The sequence below is a fragment of the Labrus mixtus genome, chromosome 4 (genome assembly GCF_963584025.1).
Source record: "Labrus mixtus chromosome 4, fLabMix1.1, whole genome shotgun sequence".
Classification (NCBI taxonomy): domain Eukaryota; kingdom Metazoa; phylum Chordata; class Actinopteri; order Labriformes; family Labridae; genus Labrus; species Labrus mixtus.
Genome location: NC_083615.1, coordinates 20,569,206 through 20,592,130, shown reverse-complemented (window position 1 = coordinate 20,592,130; position 22,925 = coordinate 20,569,206). Strand labels below are relative to the sequence as shown.

The 22,925-nt window shown below is 39.6% G+C and overlaps 2 protein-coding genes across 3 annotated transcripts in view; both read right to left on the bottom strand.

Moving 5' to 3' along the window:
- The window catches only part of nrn1la (neuritin 1-like a), a 58,349-nt gene extending 51,159 nt beyond the window's left edge, over positions 1 to 7,190 (bottom strand). Inside the window, exon 1 of the mRNA XM_061037148.1 lies at positions 6,924 to 7,190. Coding sequence (XP_060893131.1) covers positions 6,924 to 7,137 — 214 coding nt within the window. The 5' untranslated portion in view covers positions 7,138 to 7,190. The remainder of the gene's footprint in view (positions 1 to 6,923) is intronic.
- Positions 7,191 to 8,749: 1,559 nt separating this feature from the next.
- edc4 (enhancer of mRNA decapping 4) overlaps positions 8,750 to 22,925 on the bottom strand; it is a 28,418-nt gene continuing 14,242 nt past the window's right edge. For both annotated transcript variants that reach the window (XM_061036281.1, XM_061036282.1), the window contains exons 24-30: positions 22,541 to 22,696; positions 18,473 to 18,588; positions 18,226 to 18,391; positions 16,685 to 16,871; positions 13,254 to 13,473; positions 12,187 to 12,350; positions 8,750 to 10,310 (exon numbers count right to left, since the gene is read on the bottom strand). In XM_061036281.1, the coding sequence (XP_060892264.1) occupies positions 10,127 to 10,310; positions 12,187 to 12,350; positions 13,254 to 13,473; positions 16,685 to 16,871; positions 18,226 to 18,391; positions 18,473 to 18,588; positions 22,541 to 22,696 (1,193 nt within the window). In that variant the 3' untranslated portion in view covers positions 8,750 to 10,126. The remainder of the gene's footprint in view (positions 10,311 to 12,186; positions 12,351 to 13,253; positions 13,474 to 16,684; positions 16,872 to 18,225; positions 18,392 to 18,472; positions 18,589 to 22,540; positions 22,697 to 22,925) is intronic.

The following is a 22,925-nucleotide window of genomic DNA, read 5'->3' as shown; positions in this document are numbered from 1 at the left end:
TCTGGCAACCCTGATGAAAGTGCTGGAGGCATGAATTTACATTTGTCAGGTTTTAACTAAAATTATGTGAGGCTGGTCAGAGTGGGTTAAATCACAGTAGATACGCATGACCCAAAATGGATTTTAGATTTAGTAGTTTGATGAAAAAAAAGAGAGTGACTCGTCATGAAAGTGTGAATAAGGTTGAACATAAATGAAGCTACCACAAAATCTTAAGTACAAGTTAAACTACACAGTATGTAGTTGCTGATGAGTGCTGCTATCTGCTGTTGTCTGTAAATTATATCAAAGCATACAAGTTGTGTCAAATAAGCTGTTTTCTTTTTTTAAGAGATGTTTTATTTTCAGTTGATCCTGAAATCACACTGAGAGAGAGGGAGGACTGACACATGGGAAAGCAGCCACAGGTCACATCTGAACCCGGGCCGCCTGCTTGGAGGCCTTTAGCCTCCGTACATGGGGCACAAACCTTACCATCAGGCCATCTGCGCCCCTTGAATTAGAATTTTGATTGCAATTTTGGCTCCAGGAAATGATTGAATATAAAAAGTTCTGCATTCCATTCATCATTTCTCTTCTGGCGTTTCAGTAAACTGTAACTGTTTAACTATAACTGTCGACTACAGTATCTGTTTTCTGTCTATAACCTTCCTAAATGTGTGTTTTTCAGCCCTTGTCCTAGAGATGGATGAGGTTCAAATATTGTTGATTTCCTTTTCTAAAGCTTAGATCAACTCATTACTAGGACATGTCGAGATTAATGACTCAGACATCAAGATGACACTGGCTTTATTCTGCTCTTTTGGACCATACACACAGTCATGAACTCAGTTAAAGCTCAGACAGAAACTACACACAACCTCTTCAAACACTCACAAACCCTCCATCACAATGAAGTGAATAAGACAAGGAGCAAATATTTGCAAATAAGTGTCAACAGTCTTCTTATTTTTGCTCCCTCTTCATTGCAAAAGGGCTCATTGCTGTGATGTTTCCTCACTTGTGATCACATGTCAGTTCAGCAGTGCAGCTCATAAGATATGAATAGCGTACCCCATGAGAACTTTTAAGTCCTTCAAACAAAAAAAGAAAACGTCCTGGAAAAGAAGCAGCTCTGCTTTGATTTGAAACATGTGACGCAGGATTCTCTCTACCAGATTGATCAATATTAGTGCATCCTTGATGAAGGATGGAGGAAAGAGATGAGATTTTTTTTTACAAGTTAAGGAGGAGATGATGAAAGAAGCAGAGGCATGAGAGATGTAAAAGTTGGGGGGGGGGGGGGGGGGAGAAAAGAATTGGTGGACAGATGGAGATAAAAATGACTGCAGAGGCAAGAGTAGTAAGAGAAACGAGGAAATGAGGTTTGCTCGGAGTAAGTAAGTAAAGGAGAGGGGGGGGGGGGTGAAGGAAGCAAAAGAGGAAAGAGAAGCAAAAAGAAGTGTGCAGTATGTTGGACACTGCTGTGTGTGTTTAATGTTAAAGACTATGATCTTTGTGAGTCACTTGGTTAGGAAAAGGGTGGTAGGAGAAGACTTTCAAACTTATTTTAATGAGTCTTCCATTTCATGTGCCTGTGCTGCAGTTTAAAAAACAAAGTTAAGAGAAACCTTGAAAGCGTTGCAGTAGACCAGCAGAGAAGGAGAGAAGAGACAATTCAGAGAAGGAGGTTAGTGAGTTTTCCCAGGGAAGAGCAATTAATAGCCAAATATAACCCCCCTCTGGCCTATGGACTGTTTTTAATATGATTATTGGGGTGCTGATGATGCAGAGCAGAGTCCTGCACCCAGGGGAAACCTCTCTTTGTCCCTGGTTCTGGTACTTGCAGCTTTTCTGGTAGAATCAGAGATGGCAAAGGGACAACTGTTTTATAAATGCCGCATTTTTAAATACCGGTAACCCTTCTGTGAGGTGACTTCAGAGAAACCTTCTGACGTTTGGGAAACACAACTATTGGCTATCTTGTTGAGAGCATGAGGAGGACTTGGTATCACTCAAGTCTTAAACGTGAATATGTTGCTGCCACTGGTAAACAGTGGCAGCAACATATTCCAGCAACATACCTACCTAGTGCATAAGTAATTAATGAAGTATCCCACATTAACCACATAGTGGGGTTGTAAATGTAGTTCTTCACATTGTGTTTTTATCTCAAAATGAATGATTATCAGTAATGAGTAATGAATACTTTGTAGGCTTTCTATGAAAGTTGTATTTAATCTATCTAAAATGACCATTCGTTAAATGTGATTATGTTTGTTCTAGTCTGTTCTTGCAGATAGCAGAGGCATCCTGGGAGTTCTTTTTGATCAAAATGTGTCCTTCAGCTCCCACACAAAACAAATTTCAATGACAGCCTGTTTTCACCTTCGTAATAAATCTAAAATCAGGCATATCCTGTCGCAAAACAATGAAGAAAAACTAGTTCATGCATTTGTTACCTCTTTTATCAGGCTGCCCTAGTAAGTCTCTAAAGACTTTTCAGCTTGTCCAAAATGCTGCAGCTCGTGTACTGACTTGAACTAGGGAAAAAGATCACATTTCTCCTGTATTGGCTTCTCGGCACTGGCTCCCTATATTAATCTAGAATAGAATTTAAAATCCTTCTTCTCACTGACAAAGCTCTTAATGACCAGCCACCATCTTATCTAAAAGAGCTCATCGTGACTTATTACCCTTGAGAACATTACACTCCCAGAATGCAGGCCTGCTCGTGGTACCTACAGTCTCTAAATGTACTATGGGAGGAAGAGCTTTTCAGTTATCAGAGCCCTCTCCTTTGGAATCATCTTCCAGTCAGATTCCCTCTGTACTAGTAGGCTTAAAACTTTCCTTTTGGATAAAGTATATATATACTTATATATATAGTTAGGCCCCATTTATGCTGCTATAGGCTTAGACTGCCAGGTGACCTGGCACCTTGAGCTCCTCTCTCTCTCTCTCTCTCTCTCTCTTTGCATTCAAATCATATTCCTGCATGTCACTATTTGTGAATTCATATACCATTTAAGTTTCTATAACCATATATCTTCCTGCGAGCTCCCTTGTCATGGGTTCCTCTGGATCATTGGAGTGGACGGCCTGCTGCATCTCCCTCTACTTTCTAAACCCCAACAGTCTGAGCAGATGGTGGTTCAACATGAGTCTGGGTTTGGCTTGAGGTTTCTGCCTGGGTCTTTGTAAATAATATAACAAAGAGTCAGGTCTTTTGTGTCCTGAGATGACATTTGTTATGAATTAGCGCTATTCTACTAATGATTGATCCCGCTGTAGTCCTTTTTTTCTTTACAACACTTTTGTTGCATGTTGTATCTCTGTTCTGAGTGTTAGTCATGATAAATCAAAGTGAACCAGCAAGAACAAAATCCCCACCCGTAAACTGAAGCAGCTAACGGTTTATTATCTACACATTCTCCTTTATTCCATATCTATACAGCAGATCCCATTGGGGATCACGGAGGCGCTGGAGCCAAACCCTGCTGTCACTGGGGGAGAGGCAGGGTACACCCTAGACAAATTGCCAGTCTATAATGGGGCTGATACATAGAGACAAACATCTGCTAACACTATCACTAACGCCCATTTAGACTCCTCAATTTACCTCATGAGCATGTCTTTGTACTGGGGGAGGAAACCAAAGTACCCAGAGGGAACCAACTCTGCACCACTCTGCATCCTTGTTTCTTTCTTGCTGCTATGAAAAATTTTTTGGCAAAAAAGGAAATTGTTCAGTGACTTTAAGTTTTTAACATAATCTGTAAGCCATGTCTCGCTTCCTGTTTCTTATTTCTGGAGAAACAAGAGCACAGCCCCCTTGATACTGCTCGGAATGACACTAAACCTAAAACAGGCTGAAATGCAGCACAGCCACTGCCAGTCTGAGTTCTTGTGGAGTTTTTTTTTTTAGGCTTTTAAGTGTCTGAATTTGCGCTTGTATTCCAGCAGATTAAACTGTCACAATTTCTTGCATAGAAGCCTTTCACATTTTTCCTTCGAGGAATGTTTCAGCGAGAATTTTTGCAGGTTTTCTAGGAATGATGTGTACGTACTGAAGAATTGATCCCCTGGGGCTGATTACTTATAGTGGAAACGTTCACTGAAATGTAAAGGCACAGCGTGATCAAAGACACCTATAAATACTGTACTTATCAAATAAGATAAAAGTACATTCATGGTTTCATTTGAAATATGAAGATGTAGAACAGACATGTTTGTATAGGGGAACGGTAAGGATAGCTCATTAACACAATGTGCATTTTATCTCACACGCACACAGTTTGTAAGGAACAGTTTCTCACACGAGCTCAACATCAGACAGTTTAATGAAGACATTTCAGCTCATATTTATATGATACCCTTCCCTGGTGTGTTGGTGACATGACTGAGCTGAGGGACAGAGGGAGTGAACAGGGGAGATGACAGACATCAGCAGAGGAGCGATTCCCGGTCAGGTGCAGATTCAAAGCAGAATCTCCAGAGACTTTGCCGAGTAGAGATGGGGGGCAGATGTGATTCATTTATCATTCATCTTCATCGGTGGGATTTTTTTTTTTCTTTTTCTTTTTCCCTACGGTGTCACACTCCCATGGGACACCTCATTCCCTGCAAGCCCTCACCTTCACTGCTCTGACGTCAGCTGCAGCACTGATGATGATCAAGGCTGATACAAATGTTGAAGCTCGCGGTTTATAACATGTTTTGTAGTCTGGGCTGGATTAGCTTCAGTTAGAGAATCATAAAATATCAATGTTATTCAGTATTTTTGTTTATTTAAAGTGCCACTTCACCTGCTTTAAATGGAAAGCGCTTCCACACTGCATGTCACACCTTCCCCATTCACACACTGATGGCAGTGGTTGATATAGTGAGACCATCAGAAGTAACTAATCCCATTCATACACATTCATACAACGTTGACGAAGCAGTGGGAGCAATTCGGGGTTAAGCGTCTTGCCCAGGGACACATGGGACATGTAGCTGCAGGAGCTGGGGATCAAACCCTCGACCTCCCTGTGCTTTCTGGCTCTTGAGGAGCTCTGAAAATACAACAATAAGATTTGTGTAACTGGAGTTACACTGACTCAAGTTTCTGGGACTAAAAGTAGAAAATCTTGACCTCTGATTGATTATAACCATTAGTTTACAGAAATATATATTGCGTCCACCAATGTTGCAAGAGCTCAGAATAAAAATAGAATATCTGCAGGACTTCACCTTCATAATAATGCCCTGATTGTTTAGAGTGTAGACTTTAGAAGTTTAAAATGTAACACTAATTAAAACCTGATTTTAAAAAATGAAATGTGTGACAAGTGTGGTGTGACAGTGTGATTATCTCTGTAACACGACAGTCTGTAATAAACGGAGGGATCATTGTAGCTGTGATGTTGTGCTTGCACGAGATAATTGTCTGATCTCATGGCATACTTTGTTTTCCTTTAGCAGGATTTTTTGGTGAACAGGAAATTGAGACTGGCAGCCTATGATGGAGAGAGAGAGAGAGAGAGACAGTGGAGAAGATAAGGGCGACCGATAAGAGAGAAGGAGCAGCAGATGATGGGAAGATAAACAGCGAACACATCACAGTGCACGACCTATCTGAAAATTAAAGAGAAAAAAAACCCTCTTTTAATATTTCATTTAAGTAACGTAAGCAAACCAGTAATTTAACTTGTCTTAATGTTATATATCACCTGATATTGGGGAAGTCAAACTCATTCAGAACTAGGGTTTAATGGCGTTTGTCAGCTCATCAAAAAACGAATATATTTCTTAAGACAAAGAAACATTGAAGAGAGTATAATTGATTTTTTTTTTTTAAAAACCAATGCTCTTAAGCTTTTGGAGTTTTTGTACATCACTGTTATCGATTTTTGTTGTCATTGGTCATACATGTATCAGCATTAACATTTATTATATGCTTATGGTATACATTTGAAATATACAGTTCTGATAGAAATATTTGCATGAACGGTTTATTGTGAGAAAAATAGAGTCGGAACTATTTAAAAAAAAAAAAAGATGAATTGGAGAATGAATTTAGTTCTACTTTAACTTAACGCAATTTACACTTCATTTCTTAACGACATATGAGGTATAAGTAACATTTGTGCTTAATTATTAAGACTTGTCCTTTGTATGAAAAAGAGTTGATGCTTGTCAGGGGGGTAAAACAGAATCAAGAAGAGTTTGTTCATCAAACCTCAGGGGCAGGTTTCCCAGGACTTCCCTAACGAGGTAGTACAATGTGCAAATCCTGTAAACGCCCCAGGATTAAAGAACAAGTAGCCTACAGTTCTATCAACTCGCAATGCATTGGGCATCACGTATCTTTTTGACACTGGAGGTAAGATCTACCATTTCAACATGAATGTGGGCTACCTGTGCTTTTCTCTTCTGTTAACTCGTTTGGGTTCAGGTTAAATTGCGGACGTGTTACGCGACTATGAAATATGCAGCAAGACTGGAAATAAAATAAATGCGGCGGTCCCCGTCATGATCCTCTCTGTCCGCCTTACTCTCATTCAGAAAAAGAAAAAAAAAAAAAACAAGCTGCTGCATTCACAACCTTTAACCTACTTTTATTAAGAGCTTTCGTCGGCCGGTTCGCTCCTGCAGTGTGAAACATGTTCCGCTGGATTTAGGCAATGCGGGAATAATCTACGGGACCTCCCAAGTAACAGTGCAAAAAAAAAAAAAAAAAAAAGGTGCAGTCAAGTCTAGAAGTGGTGATGTGTTTATCTGACACTATCTCTGATGCGTTATCTAGGCTAGTTAAGAGCCGATCTCTCCGTTATTTGTCGCGTTATCTATGTCTCGCTGCCAAAACTACTCCAAAAAACCGGAGCGATAGTTGTGCATTGGTCTTGCATTGAAGTTTCAACAGTATCACTCAAATCATCATCATCATCAGGTGCACTTACTCAGTAGCAGAGCAACAGGCAAGAAGAGGGAGCACGCTGAGTTCATCAGTGATGCCATGCTGACCCGCACAAGTCGTCCTCCACCCTCACAAGTTTCAGCGTGGCCCAACAATTCCAAAGTTCCAAAAACAAAGAGGCAGTCCGCGCTGTCCCGCTCCCTACTGTCCGTGTGCAGCTCTCTGCCCGCTGTGAGAGCATCCACGGTGCGCCTCATCCGCTCCACAGAAGGGGAGGGCGCGTCCGTGCCAAAGGGGAGGAGGAGGATCGGAGGAGGGAAGCTGCCCCCTCCTCCCCCCCCTCCTCCCCCCCATGAGCTCGAGCCGGACCTGGACCTGAGTGGATGTCTGGGAAACTTTTCGGATCTACCAGTGCTCGAATAGACTTTTTTTTCCCCACATGTAAAGTTAAAAGACCAGTAGGCTCCAGCATTGTAACAGCCCATTTAATACATTACATGCATATCAAATTACACCGCATCCTGGACAATGTGCCTAAGTATGACTTTATCAATGTTTCAGTTCCCAAATGATTAGTGGATTTATTGAAAGAGAAAGAAGGAAAAACGTATTACATCTATTTTTTTTTTATGTAACTTGCATTGTTGTATTTGTGATGTTATTTAAGATTTAAGCCTTGAACAGGGAGAACCCTCTAAAATGTAATAAAAATGGGAAAATGTTTGTTTGTTAAAGGTTTACACTGATAAGACAGGGGCCAGAAGGAGACACTGTATTTTTATTAGTGGAAACAAGCTGAGCAGGTTCAGAAAAGTTGCTTTAGTCCATGAAGGAAATGTTCAAAACTTGATTGTTCTTCAAAACACGCAGTGGAAAAGTTCTTAGGAAAACTCTAAATAGTAGTGAAGTTAAATAAAAAATAGCATTCCAATGGAAAGTACATTTTAATTGCCTCAGAATTGAGCTTCTGGAGTAAATGTAGTTGGTTGCTTTTGCCGAGTGTAGAACTTCCAGGCTCTGAATCTCTCTCTCTCCGGGGAATGATGCTGCTCCACGTCTCGATCTATTGAATAAACTAAGACACAAAAAAACTGAACAAGTCTTTTTTTTATTCCAAAAATGTTTTAGGGTAAAATAAACTGTAAAAGATACAACAGAACCATCCAAGCAGAGGGAACAGAACACAATGGGAGGAGATAAAGGAATTTACACACTAGCCTCATTAATGTTTCTTACACAGCTCCCACTCAGAGGACAACAAACCTGGGAGTGCAACTGAAAGACCAGGGTGCTAATAGTCAACATAATACTTTTCTCTCTTATTTGTGAGCATTCAAATAGCAGTCTTAATCAACCGTCTTTGTAGTCAAATGTTTGCAAACGGATAATACAGAATCTCCTCTCCTGTAGATGAAAACCACCCTCTATATCCTCTGAATGACATAAATCAAGTTCTATGGGACTGCTCTAACTATCAGAGTAAGACATGTAGAGTACAATAAGGCACTTGCTAGACACATCCGACTTAACATATTCCTAAAGACAGGTCAAATTAACAGAACTTTAGTTTTACAATCAGCGAATCAGTGTGACCACCCTGCAGTATAACCATGTGTGTAAATGAGCCGTACGCCCATGAGCAAACATTTTTAACATGATCAAACAGTGCACCTAAATCCTAAAGGCAGCTTTGCAATGGTTGGTATAACAGATGCTATTTGAGCAGGAATGACTTCTGAATTCAAAATGTAAGCAGGGTAAATATCTGCAGTCCAAGTGCTGCCTCCTACAGCTCAAGAGAAGGAACTGCACATCCAGTTTACAAACATTATTTGGAACTTTCAAATAAAGTAGCATAATCAGTAACAATTATATTTAGGAAGTGTTTAATTATGTTTTATAACTAGTTTGACAACTCTGAAAGCAAGTATACAAGTCTTACAAATACTAAATGTTTTGATAAAAAAAAAGGAGACTCACATAGAGAAGAAGACATGAGAGAAGTCTGATTAATATACAGGGCTGTACACAAGGACGGCTGCCAACATTTATTAGGGCACCTTAAGATTTGACCAGGGAATCCTTCTCAGACTCTTTGCAAATATGTGTTGCAGTTCAAATTGTTATTTCTGGTCCTGTTATAATCATATTTGTTTCATTAAGAAACTGTATAATTTTATGAAACAAGGCTAGATGGAAAAAGTATAACAAGATATGCTTTTCAACCCAAATACTTCCAAAACAGGAACAAATCAAGTTATCTTTCAGTATAAATGATTCGAAGAAGACTTGGTCTGGACAGAATGCTGTCTTCAACCTGTTGAGAAATAACTGAAAGGGAAGGATGCAGCCAGGCTTTGGATTTGATGTACTGTCAGTTGCCGGGATTAGCTTGGTTTGAAAAAAAAAATAAAAAATTAGGAGAGCGTTTTCCTACGGCAACCAAATTCCAAGATAGTTAGGATGCTGGTCAGTAATGAAAAAAAAGGTGTCCAAGCTTGCTGCAAAGATACAAGGTACATTTTGTGAAGTCTTGTGTTGACATTTCTCCCTTCTCTTGCCCAGAACAAAAACCTATATTAGAATCTATATACCAAAACTTAACATGGTTTTAAAGATTGGTCATAAGAACAAAAAAAAAAGAAAAAAAAAAGAACGATGCTTGATCTTGTAGACCACTCAGCCCAACATTCTTTCAGTCTGATGCGCATTTGGTTGAATAGACATACAAGAAATGCCAGTTGTGATGTGTGTCAGAGATGTGGACGAGGAACAGGTTATCTGTGTGGCTGTTGTCTGTGAGACTAAATGAGGATCAACCTGAATCCCTCTAAAGTATCTAAGGTTAACTCGAGAGTCTAGTCCAGAGCATTCTTGTCTTTGAAAGGTATCCACCAAAAAAAAGGAGTCCAACAAAAGCTGTTTCTATTAAATAACTTGGTACTTGGCTGATGCAGGTCCAGCAGGGAGATAAATGGAACTGGGGAGAAAGAGGATGATTTAAGGTCGTCAAGAAGACGGGAGGAAACTTTCTTTTTTGTAAGTGGGAGGAACCAACTGTCATTCAGGAAGTCTCGTCTTCCACCTTAAACCAATTCGAATCCCATCTTCAACAGCCAAGAAATAAGTGTCGTAAGTTGTCCTAGTTGCTTTCTCCTCTTCAACTTTTGCAAAAAAAAAATAATAATAGGCTTGTGATTTTACACTATGAAGAGACAACTCTTCTGCACCCAACTTCTTGAAGGATTAGTGGTTGACAAGTCCCTGGAGCATCATCATTAGGCGCCGAGCCCTCTTGCTGAGTGGGCTGTGGGGGTCCTGTTGCATGAACGCAAAGAGCTTCGGTCTAACTTGGGCCAACACAATCGCCATGTGGTCTCTTGTCATGGGGTCGCCATGGTCTAGATTCATCACTGCATCCTCCAGGTAGCTGGACAGGGGGACACAGAGCAACAGAGACATCAGAAAATGATGAAAAAGAAGATTGAATTTCCAGTGGGGCACATTTTATCTGTTGTGGAAATGAGCAGGAGGGATAACTTTAGTAGAAGTCTTTGACCATGAAGCTGGATCAAAAAAAAAAAAACCTGTATTGCATTAAATTAACTTAGCACAGAAGGCTGTGGTCATAACAGAATCTGACGAATAAAAGAATCTAAAATCTGAAACTCAATCTATTCAGACTCAAAAGCAGGGTATGGACAGGTTTGCACTTTGAGCAGTTGCAGGATAAAGAGGGAGAACGACAGATTCTATCTTAACAGTTTGAATGTCAAACTCTGTCCTTGATCACCTTCCTGGTAGCCAGCCCGCCGTGTGAATGTGCACAATGTGATTTCTCTCTAAAATCACGACAAAAATGCTATAATGTTACCGCACCTGTCCTCCTCTTTTCCTCTCACTGGCCTACATCTTTCAACTCTTTAATTCAGAGTTTAAGTCAGGATTCTGCTGGTCAGACTGTCCAGCAGTGCAAAACATTAGAGCTGTTCTCACATAGCCAGCTGGCCCCTGTCAATCTAAGAGCTGCTCAACTTCAAATGCTGAAGTCAACGTTATCAGTCCTCCCCATTTCGTTGTCATTGTTAATATTAAAGCAATCAGTCTTTTATTGTAGTTTTTTTTTCCTCATACGCCTCCGATGAAGCAGCGGGAGCAATTCGGGGTTAGGTATCTTGCCCAAGGGCACAGTAAGGGAGAGGGGGGCTCTCTGAGGGAACTCATCTGTGCATCTTGAAGAAAAACCCAACATATAATGTAAGAAGAACAGAAAATCAAGGCAGGAAAGCAAGAGTGAATCAAAGCTACAAGGACATAGGGATAGAATGATAGAGAGCTTCTAAAATCTGCAATGCTATTCACAGAATAATCTGCATTCCCAGGGCAGCCATGTTGCAGGGCTACAGACGGAGCAGGGCGATAGGGTCAGCAGTTTAGCACCGCTTAGTGCTCAGGAGACAGGAATAATGGACTTACAATGGATATGAGACAAGGAGCAGCAGTAGCTAAAACTGGCTTTACAACCAATCAGTGGCTGAACAAAAGCCAGCCTCCGCAGAACAGGTGTGTAATGTCATTCAAAACATGTTCACCATTGTATCAATTTGAGAAAATGAATTCAAAAATCTAAAGCAGGACATTTGGAGAAGATGCAAGCTTCTGCACTTTACCCTTCTTCTTATCCTAATTTTTTACATTTTTTAAATTGCATAAACGTATACTATAAAAGTAAACACAAATTAACAAAAATAAGTTATTGTTCCAGGTCCAAAATTGAGACTGACATACCGTAACTAAGTGTTCTAGGGCTAGGTAATATCTCAAATATTAAAATACTTGTAGCAACACTAATTAGTCCTCTATATTATTATTTTACATGTAGAAATGATCGATACAAAGACTGAGGCTGCACAATATAAATGTACAGGGTGGTGCATTTCCAAAAACTGCTGTTGTTTCCATTAAAGCTATTTCTAACTTCTGTTAGAGTTGAAGGAAGCCTCAAGATAAGTGATATTTATTCATTTTTCTCTGATATCACATGTTGTCATGGCTGCTCTTTTATAAATAAGAAAAATCACCAACAATTTCAAGCTTACATTTTGTTTACCGTAATTTTTAAAACTTTGCATTAAAAAAAAATCCAAATTCATCTTTTGAACATCTTAATATTATTTATAATTTCTAAACATTAATTCAAAGCATTGATATTTAAGTCTCAAATATTTAAGTAGGCAAGGTGGTGCGTTTTTTGATGAAAGATAGAAAAATAAACACACTGTACCAGATGTGGAAAGTTTCCTCACCTGATTTTGAGCTCAGAGCGGGTTGATAGATTGGAGGAAAGCTGCTGGATGAGTGACAGCAGCACGGGCTGGCTCAGAGGACAGGGGTGCTGCCCAAACACCTGCTGAGAGTCAATGGTCTCACATACATATAAGACCAAGTTCAGATCCGTCGCTGACAGAGCCTGAGGGAAGAGTAAGAGATTACATTGCATTGCATTCATGAATGTATGCACGGCAAAGCTCAAGTTTCAAAATGTTTTTACCTGCAGAAGCATATTTTAGTGTCCTTTGGAATACATTGAACACCAAACTGCTCCTATACCATCAGCATGTGAATGTGATTGAAAAAGGGAACATGTGACATGCAATGTAAATTACTTAGATTTTTTTATTTTTTAGACTACTCACTCCATAAGTGCAGTCTATTTACTATTTAAAGAAAGAAGTAAACCATCAATGATGGAAACAATCTACTTCCTTCTAGCAGAGGAGCTAACCAGCTTTCCTAGTCAATCAATCAATCTTGATTTGTATAGCACAAATTTGTAACAAATGTTATCTCAAGACACTTTACGAAAGGGCAGGTGAAAGACCTTACTCTTTGTAAAATGATCTACAAAGACCTAACATTAATCCATCATGAGCGCAGCACTAAGCAACGTTGAGAAAAGTTACGGGGGGAGGGAAAAGGTCAGTCATGTTACTGCGTCTCAGCACATTTAAGTGCAGTGAGAGTTTGAGCCTGTTGAATCTTGGTTTATGTAGTTGGGGATATTCACGCTGTAAAATAAATAAAAAATGTACCATAATATACTCTCCTATGACAAGCGTGACTCAATCTCTCCATTTTATCAGTGTGGGTATCACTCTGTTTTATTTATTAAAGTCAATACTTACTGACCAGTATTCAATATTAAAAGATCCCTAGATCTGTCAACTGCATTCATACCATTTTTGTATCTTCAACATGAAAGTCACTTATTGCACATGCAATCTCTTAATCTGAGAGTGTGTGTGTGTGTGTGTGTGTGTGTGTGTGTGTGTGTGTGTGTGTGTGTGTGTGTGTGTGTGTGTGTGTGTGTGACCTGCTGGAAAGCCTGGTTGAGCTGGCCCTGCTGGAGGAGCTGCAGGATGTTGGCCTGCTGTGTCTGGTAGTCGAGATGCGCTGTTGGGACGGGTGTGCCGGCGGCTGACCTCATTGCCTGCATGATGCTAGAGGTTACCACTGCCTGCTGCTCTTTCATTGCCAGGCTCACTTCCCCTTTGACAATCCGCTGCACATGGCTAAGAATGGACTCCTGCAAACTAGGGAAGAAAAAAAAAGAATGGGAAACATGTCAAGAGATACAGGATTATCCTTTATATCCTTTATCCTGTAACATTACATATTTCTTTCTTGTTGTATTTTTTTAAAGCCCCTGGAAACCTGACCTGAAATATTAAAAATCTATATGTGATATCAAAATGTAATGCATGATTAAGCATCCACAAAAATCTGATTGAAAAGAAACATTCAAAACTATTAGAAAACCTAATTCAAAAACAGCTTATTTTGCAGTTTAGTTCATTTCTCAGGACTGTGTGGGCGTTGCAGCTCACATATGTCAATCAAAATTTAACCCCACTCTTTAAGCTTTACAACCGTCCAACTCGCTGCTCAATACCGGGATACCTGGCCACGCTAACAGAGCTAGCACCGCCACTTTTAACGCCTTTTCTCCTTGTTATTGTCATATTCACACTAAGAAACCGTGAAATACTGTCTGGGATAAACTTTGTGGAGTGTTGGTTTGTTTGAATAGAAACTTTAATTCAAGACGAGTGACCAGCGGAGGTGTGTATCACGACTCTAGCCAAACTGTTGGCTTTCAGTGGGCAGTCACAGAGAATCTGACATGCCAGGAAGCTGGGTAGCACTCCAACAGTTAGGCACAACAGTTTGGCAAATAAAGCATTAAGACAATACTGGTGAACCTGTAATAGGGGTAATGAGCGCAGCACATGCGGGAGAGCTTTTGCATGATGCTGACATAGCTCACCAAAACAGCCCACTGTTTCTCCAAATCCAGCAAAAGAAAAGCTGTCAGCTTCACCAGTGGATGTGCAGCCTAAAACAGCACACACGAGCGTGAAGGCCGAGCAGTTGCACTTTAATGGGCAGGACATGTACAATTAAATTATTGGGTTTGAATTTATCGTGTAATAAATCTCAGAGCTAACACTGATTTATTTTAGGGCTTTGTATGACTTTATAGTAGAGACAAGATATCAGGGACAGAGAGAGTGAGGTACGATTTGCGGGAAGGAGCCGCATTCCGACACCAACCCGGGGGCCCGTCTGGGGAACTACAGCCTCTGCACATGGGGAGCGTCCAACAACCACCAGGCCACTGGAAATCCATTTTCTGTACTGTAGTAGTCTGATTAAGTCACGAATCAAACAATGTTATAATATGTGCTACAAAATAAAGGTTTTAGGATTTAATAATTCAATTACATTTAGTTATTGAGCCATGTCTCTGAGTCTAACTTTAACATGGCATACATGCTATTATATTTCATCTTAAAGTTAAATTGTACAGTATAGTGTTGTAATTTCCTTTTTGAGATTTTAAAGTTTCAGATAGCCAACAACTTTCTCTCTGCTCCGCCCAAGACCAATCTATAAACTCTAGGGGCCATGAAATTAATTGCAGAGGGAACAAGAGACCTGATCGAATTTATGTTCTTACATTAGCCCCAGGATTAAGCTTTGCCACTTTCTACTCTCCAATCCATTATGCATCTGTTCAATAGACAGTGAATAAGGCCAGGGCTTCTGGCACAGGCATCTGCTGATATGCATATCTTTAATTCTAAATATCTGCTTGCTGTGTCAATCCATACATCAAATCAATCACGGCAAGAAACAGTAACAGCATGATTATTTTTTTAATTGATCATTACAATTCATCTAAGTGGGGGAAATGTTGAGGTATTTTAAATTAAGTTTAGAATTAAATCTGTTACTTTGATGAAAGCAGTGACATAATGTGTAGTCTACTTAAAGCTCGATCATATTAAGGAAAATATGTACATGTAGCTTAATCAAGGGTAAGGACAGTTGAAATGGGACAATATATAAAAAATCTTCAGGGGAGCTTCAATTCTGTTTAAATGTGAACACCATTATAATAACAATAACAATAATAATAATAATAATAATAGTAGTAGAGGGTTTTTCTTGGCTCAAAATGAGGTGGAGGTCATACCCTCCTTACCATGACGACCTACTGTACCTGCATGTGTATAGTGTGTACTGGCTAAACCAAACACTTTTTACAAGAAATGTATTATATGAATTTGTGAGGGCAATGAATATTAAATAACAATAATCAAACGTTTTTAACAGTCCTGCTGGTAAAGAGAGAGACTTTGGTCTTTTTCATATTTGGTACGATGGTTTCGTACTGTGACCCACCACAATTGCTCTCTCCCATTTCCTCCCCCCCCGACTAGTACGGACCATACTCGGGTACACATGAATCATGCCTTTAACCACCTCTCCAAGCGGACTCAGGGACGGTAATCGAGTACGGTACGCTTGTGTTCACACTGATCAAATGAAATGGAACTTTGGGGTCAAGTGTACTCTGACCTGTGCCGGGGTCTATAATGTGAAACAACCACAGCGCTGCACATCCATCCTGTCTCTATGACAACAGTCTGTTGACAAATGCTGCTGATCGACACTGCGCCGTTACTTTTTACTGCTTGTTTTTTTATTTGAGATTGTTTAGTTCCCGATCAGACACGGAGCAAGGAGGATGTGTGTACAAGACACAATCTGTAGGTGCCAAAATTACATGAAATATTATACATTTTGAAAAGAGCGCCGGTGATGTCAACATCGTCTTTCTGAGAAGTAGAAAAAGTTTCAACTTGATAGTTCGGAGCGGCTGCACTCGGGGAAAAAGACGCTGGGCGCTGCACTTTTTCTCCAGGCCTGCAGCTGCAAACGCTCTCTCCTCATTGAAAACAATTGAAGAAAGTTGCTGCCGCTCAGAAAAAAAAGCTAGGTGGACAAGGGGCCTAAGTGAAGTGATTATCTACACTGCAGTCTGAAGGCTCTTTTTGCAATGAAAAATGATGATAGCTGTCTCATACAAACGATCTCTCGAACGGTTCAATGATGTATCAAAGATTTGCGTATTACATTTGCTGCCGAAAACCTTTTACTCCTTCTCTTGTCACTTTTCGTCTTCTTAGGCAGTTTTGGCAGCACGTTTTCATTGGACTTACTATGATACAGCACAGCCACCACATTGGGTTTAATTTCGTTATTTCAGTTACAAATGAGGAATTCACAAAGAACTCTCCTTGGAAAAAACAGTGCTTTTCATCAGAACACCTGTCAAGACTTGGGGCTATGGGCATTATGAAATTTGGCGGAGACAGGCCCCTCAAAACTTTCTATGCAGAAACATTTTATTTAAAAAAATCTTGCTGAAAATGTAGTAGTTGCAGTTGTACATACTTTCCCACCATCATCTGGGTCTGGTGCTGGACCTCTGCCCGGACGTTAGCTGTGATGTTATTGGTCAGCTGATCATTGGAGCTTTGGAAGCTATCCATCATCTGCTGGAGTTGGCCAATCACAGGGTCTCTTGTCTCCTGCTCTCTCTGCTTTCTGCTCTTCATATGGCTCTCAAGCTGTTGGATGTCTATAAAAATGAAAGTCAGCAAAAAAAAGAGAAACAATTCAGGTCTCCCCCATCACACACACCTATCATAAATACCTTGAAAACTAAATTAAGCAATCTAAAAGAAAAAGGAAGGGCTGCTGTAATGACAATCCCACTGATTTGCCAACCAGCAAGGAAGCTCTGAAACACAAAAACTACTTTATAAATCTCTCTTAATGTCAAAGAGCTCTGTGGCTTTACTACATTGTGCCATAACAATAGGAAACACGTATCACTGTAAAACCGAAATATGGTCGGAAAAAACAAAAAACTAGCAGCTCATTATGTTTTGAAGGCTTCTGGTTTGCCTTATTTTGTCTTAACCACCCAGCTCGGTGGATGGAAACAGAATAATTAATGAAAATAAAAGGTAAATGGACAGAAATTACTCTTTATTTGCCATTTTAGTCTTTTGACTACTATAAGCTCTTTACACTGTAGTGTAATGTAGTGCATGTATCTATCACATGTCAACATTCAGCTGTCCACACATTCAAACACTGATATCACTGCCTGCTCATTAGAATCCAAACTAATTTGCATTCTCACAACACATCAATGGCACATTCTTTGGGCTCTGATAGTAGTTTAATACACAAATGTTCTCACATGAGATGGAGGACCAATCCACAATTAAAAACTGACTTTTAGTGGAGTTACAGTCATGCCTGAAACACATTAACGGTGGGCTGCCAATGTAAATTATGAATTCAGTTGGGTCCTCCAAGGTTATTTATAGGGATTGGATAGATTTACTGTACACCTGAGCAAATTCAAGGTTTACAAAGTAGCCTATTTAGCTAAGCCTATCAACCCAACAATTTAATGTTGAACATAGAATAGTCATATTTTGCCAACCAACAGCAAACCAATTTGATGATTAATCAAATTTAAATTTGAGCAAAACTTGCAAGAGCACACATGCCAAGAGATGCATTCTTGCATCTAAATTAGCTACAACAACCTGTACATACTCTGTCAGCCTTAGTCAAACTTTTAAAACTTCTGGCTGTCTGCTTCCAGTTGTAGGCATGGCCACAACCTCAGAAAAGATTCTACTGAACTAGCTGATTCTTTTAACTAGCTCAGTCTGAAAGGGAATCATTGACAAAGCTTTCCCTAACATTTTTAAAGAGATAGTTATTTCACAAGACTTTCAGATAAAAAGACCCTGATTGCAGGGCTAAAGACAGGAAACCACAAAGGTGATGAAAATACCAAATCAAAGTATCTTAACAACGAATATCGATCAGAGGAAAAGAATCAGGATTACTATTCAAAACCTCTGTGTCTGGACACAGACATTAAACCAAAAAAATATTGATTAGCTTACATTCTTGTGTGCCTTGTTTGAAGCTGTCGTTGATTTGTTGAAACATGGACTGGCAACCTCTTTCAAAGACAGGCAGCACGATGCTCTGGAAGGCGTCTTTATAGGCGGCCTGTATGGGCCCCTGCATGGCTTCAGCTGCAGCTCGACCAATTGCATCTGTTGTGTTCTATAAACAAGAAGTAGATACATTCAGGGTATGTGATGGTTTGTGTTTAGCGAAGGACAGACTCACAAGCCAGCCACTTACCTTGGATTTGACCACCTTGCTAACATTTTCCTTTAGGCTGACCTCCACAGCAGTGAGCTTAGCAGCAATTGTATTGCTAAGCTGACCGGTCACTGGCTCCAGACTCTTAGAAATTGCTTAAAATAGGAAAGAAAGAGCAAAATAGATTAGCAAGCGTTCCCCTGACATGGGATCAAGGCAATAAAGAAAAAAAGACAGGGACCTATTGTGTCATCACATTAGAGCTGAAGAGAGAAAAGGCAAGAAAATATGTCTCAAAAGGCTCTTTGATTATAGTGTCACAGCAGACAGAGCACCTCAGCTGCTTTTATTATTTCGAAAACTTTTTCTTAAAGGAGCAATGTGTAAGATATTTAATGAATTCAAACATACAAGGTCCTTACTATATCATCAGACATTAAGGAAACATGCTATGTTAAAGTGCTGGCTTCTCTGACAATAATGCTGCCAGTATGTGCTTCTAAGTTTAGATTCCAGCAGATTTTAGATTTATTAAACTAGGATAAATATTGGAGATGCTCTTGGAATTCAGAGCCAATTCAGAGCTGGTTAAACACTGAAGCTCCCGTGTTGGTGTCTGCATCAGCTCTAGTGAAGAGTTGGCGGGGGAGACAGCTCTCTCCAATGTCTTGAATTTGGACTTCAGTACCCATTTTAATCGCTACAGGCCAGACTTACATATTGCTCATTCGAGATAATGTCAATAACTTTAATAAGACAATACGTAAGTAAAATAAAATAAATCACAGTAAGTAGACCAGATTTATTAAAAGTGAGCCTGCCAATAAGGCCATAGCACACACGCAAAGTTGTTCCAAACTGGCAAACTGGGGCAATGCATATTTTTGGAGAGGGCAGGGCAGAACAGAGCTTGTGTGAGTGTATGCCTCAGTGTGTATGTGAAGCTCCTGCTGTGTTTACAAGTCGTGCCTCTCGTGCTCCGGCAGTGCCATAACACAATGTATAATACACACTTGGACACAAAAACGATGCCATTGCAGACCCAAGGTCTAAGTACAGAGGCGTAATGAAGGCTGAACTTCATTATGGCACTGTTGCAGAATCTCAATCTAAAAGGAGCTAATGTTTACAGCTGACATAGATCAGGGATGCATTGATCTAATCTCGCAATAAAGAAACGGTCCCTGTTCAGAGACTAACAGCTTTATAATAATTGAGCCACATTAGATGTTGTGCAACTGTTAATGCTGTTCAGTTTTTCAGCCAGCAGTTACATTAAGACAGTATTTAGTGCAGCAGCAACCCAGAACCTCAGAATATAAAAAAAGAACCTCGATAAATAGTTTTGAGGTATTTCAAGTATCCTTTTTATCCCTAAGGTAGTCGGCAAAAAGAGAGCACTGGAATACAAATGATAGATAAGGGCTTGATGAACATTCAGGTTTACAGCAAGGATATGTGATGATAAACTGACAATATCAATGGTGATCACCTTGAATATGAGTTACTCTGCGGATGAAATTGCTTTCCCAAAAAAATGTCTAAACAACAAAAACACCAAGAAAGCTAATTTTGGAGTTTATTCTAAGCAAAGAGAACTGTTGAAAAAAATCAGTTGTACTTATGTTTAAAAAAGCAAAAAGAGAATACAAAGCATGAGGTATCTTTGAGCATGACGGCTGCCTCACAGCACTGATGTGGCTTGCACTGCTACATTGTCAAAACAGGCAACATTTAGGCTGCAGTGCTGCCACGGGGCTGATATATCCATATCTCGTAGCACTTGTCTTTGATAATGGAAATAATAAAATATTTTACGTCATTTCATGTTATTTTATTTACATTAAGTTCAGACGGAAATCCAAAAATATATACATACAGTTTTGCTTTTTTTTGTGTGACATTTTCTACAAATATAACCACCCAACCATAATGACGGGTGATTTGCTGGTAGTGTGACAATATATCTATCCATACATCATCCATACATGCCCCTTTCCTGCAGAGAACTATGCATGGCTTGCAAAAAAGCTATGTCAGACTCCTACTCTGTGGATGCATTGCACCGCAGCAGTGCTCAAACCACGCCTGAGCTCTGCTGCTAAGACAGGCTATGTATTTGCTCTATCCTGTTAAGTTTAAATTTTGAGATAACTCTCAAGAGTTAACTAGTTAGTTAACTCCAAATGTAGCCTTAAAATTCCTAACCAGGAGTCATAGCAGCAGAGTGATTTTGAAACATTCTCCTTAGAGCAACTCTGAGCGAGGAAGGGACAGAAACCTTTATCTTAATGAGGACGTGTGGTTGTACGGAAGCGTATTGCATTCATGTGGGGATTTTTTTTTCTTTTTTGCCTGGTTTCTTGTTATTACAAGATAAAGATCCCGTTATTAGGAGATAAAGATCTTGTTGGCATCTTGGCAGCTCATTACAACATTTCAGTATAAACACCGTAGCAGGCGATTCCGGCACCGCAGTTGTTTTTCATGGGGTTAAAGTATTTTCAGTAAATGCCTAAGCGTATCTTGAGACACCACGAAGCCAGCTTGAATGCAATTCAGATGCATGACTTTATATCGGTGAAGCATACCATATCTATTTAACTGATCCTGCTATGTCAAGTAGGTCAGAGTCTGCTTTGCTTTCCGTCTGAGCGCCTTCAGATGCCTGCGCTAGGTCGATAAGCTCATGAGAATACCATCTGTATTACTCAAAGGTGATAATATTTCCAAATGCCGTAAACCAAGATGGAAATAAAACACAATCAAATTAATAACCCTGGTCATCGTTGCCTTTTGATCTTCCTCTCTCCTCTGTCTGCCACAATGCAAACTTCATTAACCCTCTAGTATCTTCTTAGGCTTTGTAATGTGTGTCTTTTCTCGTAATAACGGGATCTTTATCTCGTTATAACGAGATAAAGATCTTGTTATTATATTATGTAATGTATATTATGTAATATAATATATATAATGTTATATAATTATATTATTATGGTAATAACAAGAAACAAGGCAAAAAAAAAAATTCCCCACATGAATGCAATACGCTTCCGTAGGTTGACCTCGTTGCTAGACATGACATTTTTTCAGAAGCTGTGATTGGTTGATCCAAAATTGAGGAAAAGGTGCTCTCTTAGTGATAATATACATGGAAGGACAGACAATGAAATGCATTAGATACTGATAGTTACTCCAGCATGTGAAGGGCCTTTAATCAGTGATTAGATGCAGTCGGGAGTAAACCACATTTAGAGGGACTCGCCATGCACGCCTCACCTACTTTGAATATTCTTCATTCAGTGTTTGGAGAACATTTCTCTATTTTTCTCATCAGCTTGAGAAACTCCTCACAGTTACACAAAGCTCTGCTATGTGAATAACTTTGATCTTTACAAGGATCCAGTCCTTACTTGGGAAATTCTTAGAAAATGTCATGATTCTAATAATGATTAGATCTTAGGATTTTGTCACTAGGAGCAACTCTTTGCACAATAAAAACATCTTGCTCAGGTATACAGTCTGGAGTCTGGACCAGATTAAAGTTGCAGACTGTGAAATAACCTTGGATGCAACAGATAGAAATGGGTCTATACATTAACGTTTTCTCTACAAGTGTATTTTTGCTAGTCTAGAGAAAGTCAAAGACAATATGCTTAAGAAAAGTGACACTGGGGTGATTCATGCAACAGAAAGCATTGCTTAGAAAGTTTGTCAAAATGATTTATACTTTGATTCATTTTCGATACCATCTAAATACCTTTTTTTTTTTTTTTTTATGAATACAACCAACACAGTGGTGTCTGCACTATTCATTTGGCAACACATTAGTACCCAAAAGTTGACACCCATAACTGCTAACAAAAATAAGAAAGAAAAAAAAAAAACAATGTACTCTTGTAATAACATTGAAAATAATGCTATCATGAGAATCATTGTTCTCTGTATCTGCAAGAGAGTGAAATGGTGCAATACCACCATCATCTGGTAAGTTTAGCTGAACTTACACAAACAGCTCACTCTCTGTCCTCTGTTGCCTTTAACTCAGTTTTTTTTTGTTGCTGATTTAGATGACAATCACATTCTTTTGTGTGTGTGTTGACTTACTTTGTGGGACTGTTTTCTTCATTTCCTCTCGTAGTACTTTGTCCATTCTGTTGGTCAGCGCTGAGCTGAGGGCATGGCTGACGTGCTGGCTGAGTTGTTCTTGAAGCTGCTGCTGATGATTCTGATTCTCTGCCAGAACTCGCTCTAGTCTGCGCTCTAAGCCCATGGAAGGTCAAGGCTCATAAGAAAGAATCATCAAGTCCAACATTTATGCAACTCTTTAGGATTAAATAAGAGATGTGATAAAGTAGTTTTGGCTGTATATGAATGATGCATGGTAGCTTGAGGATTGTAAGTTACATCCAGGCCTAAGGCTGTGTGACCAAGGAAGAATACCCAGGTTGCTACTCTACTGCTTAACACTTGAAGCACAGTTGTTCAGCAG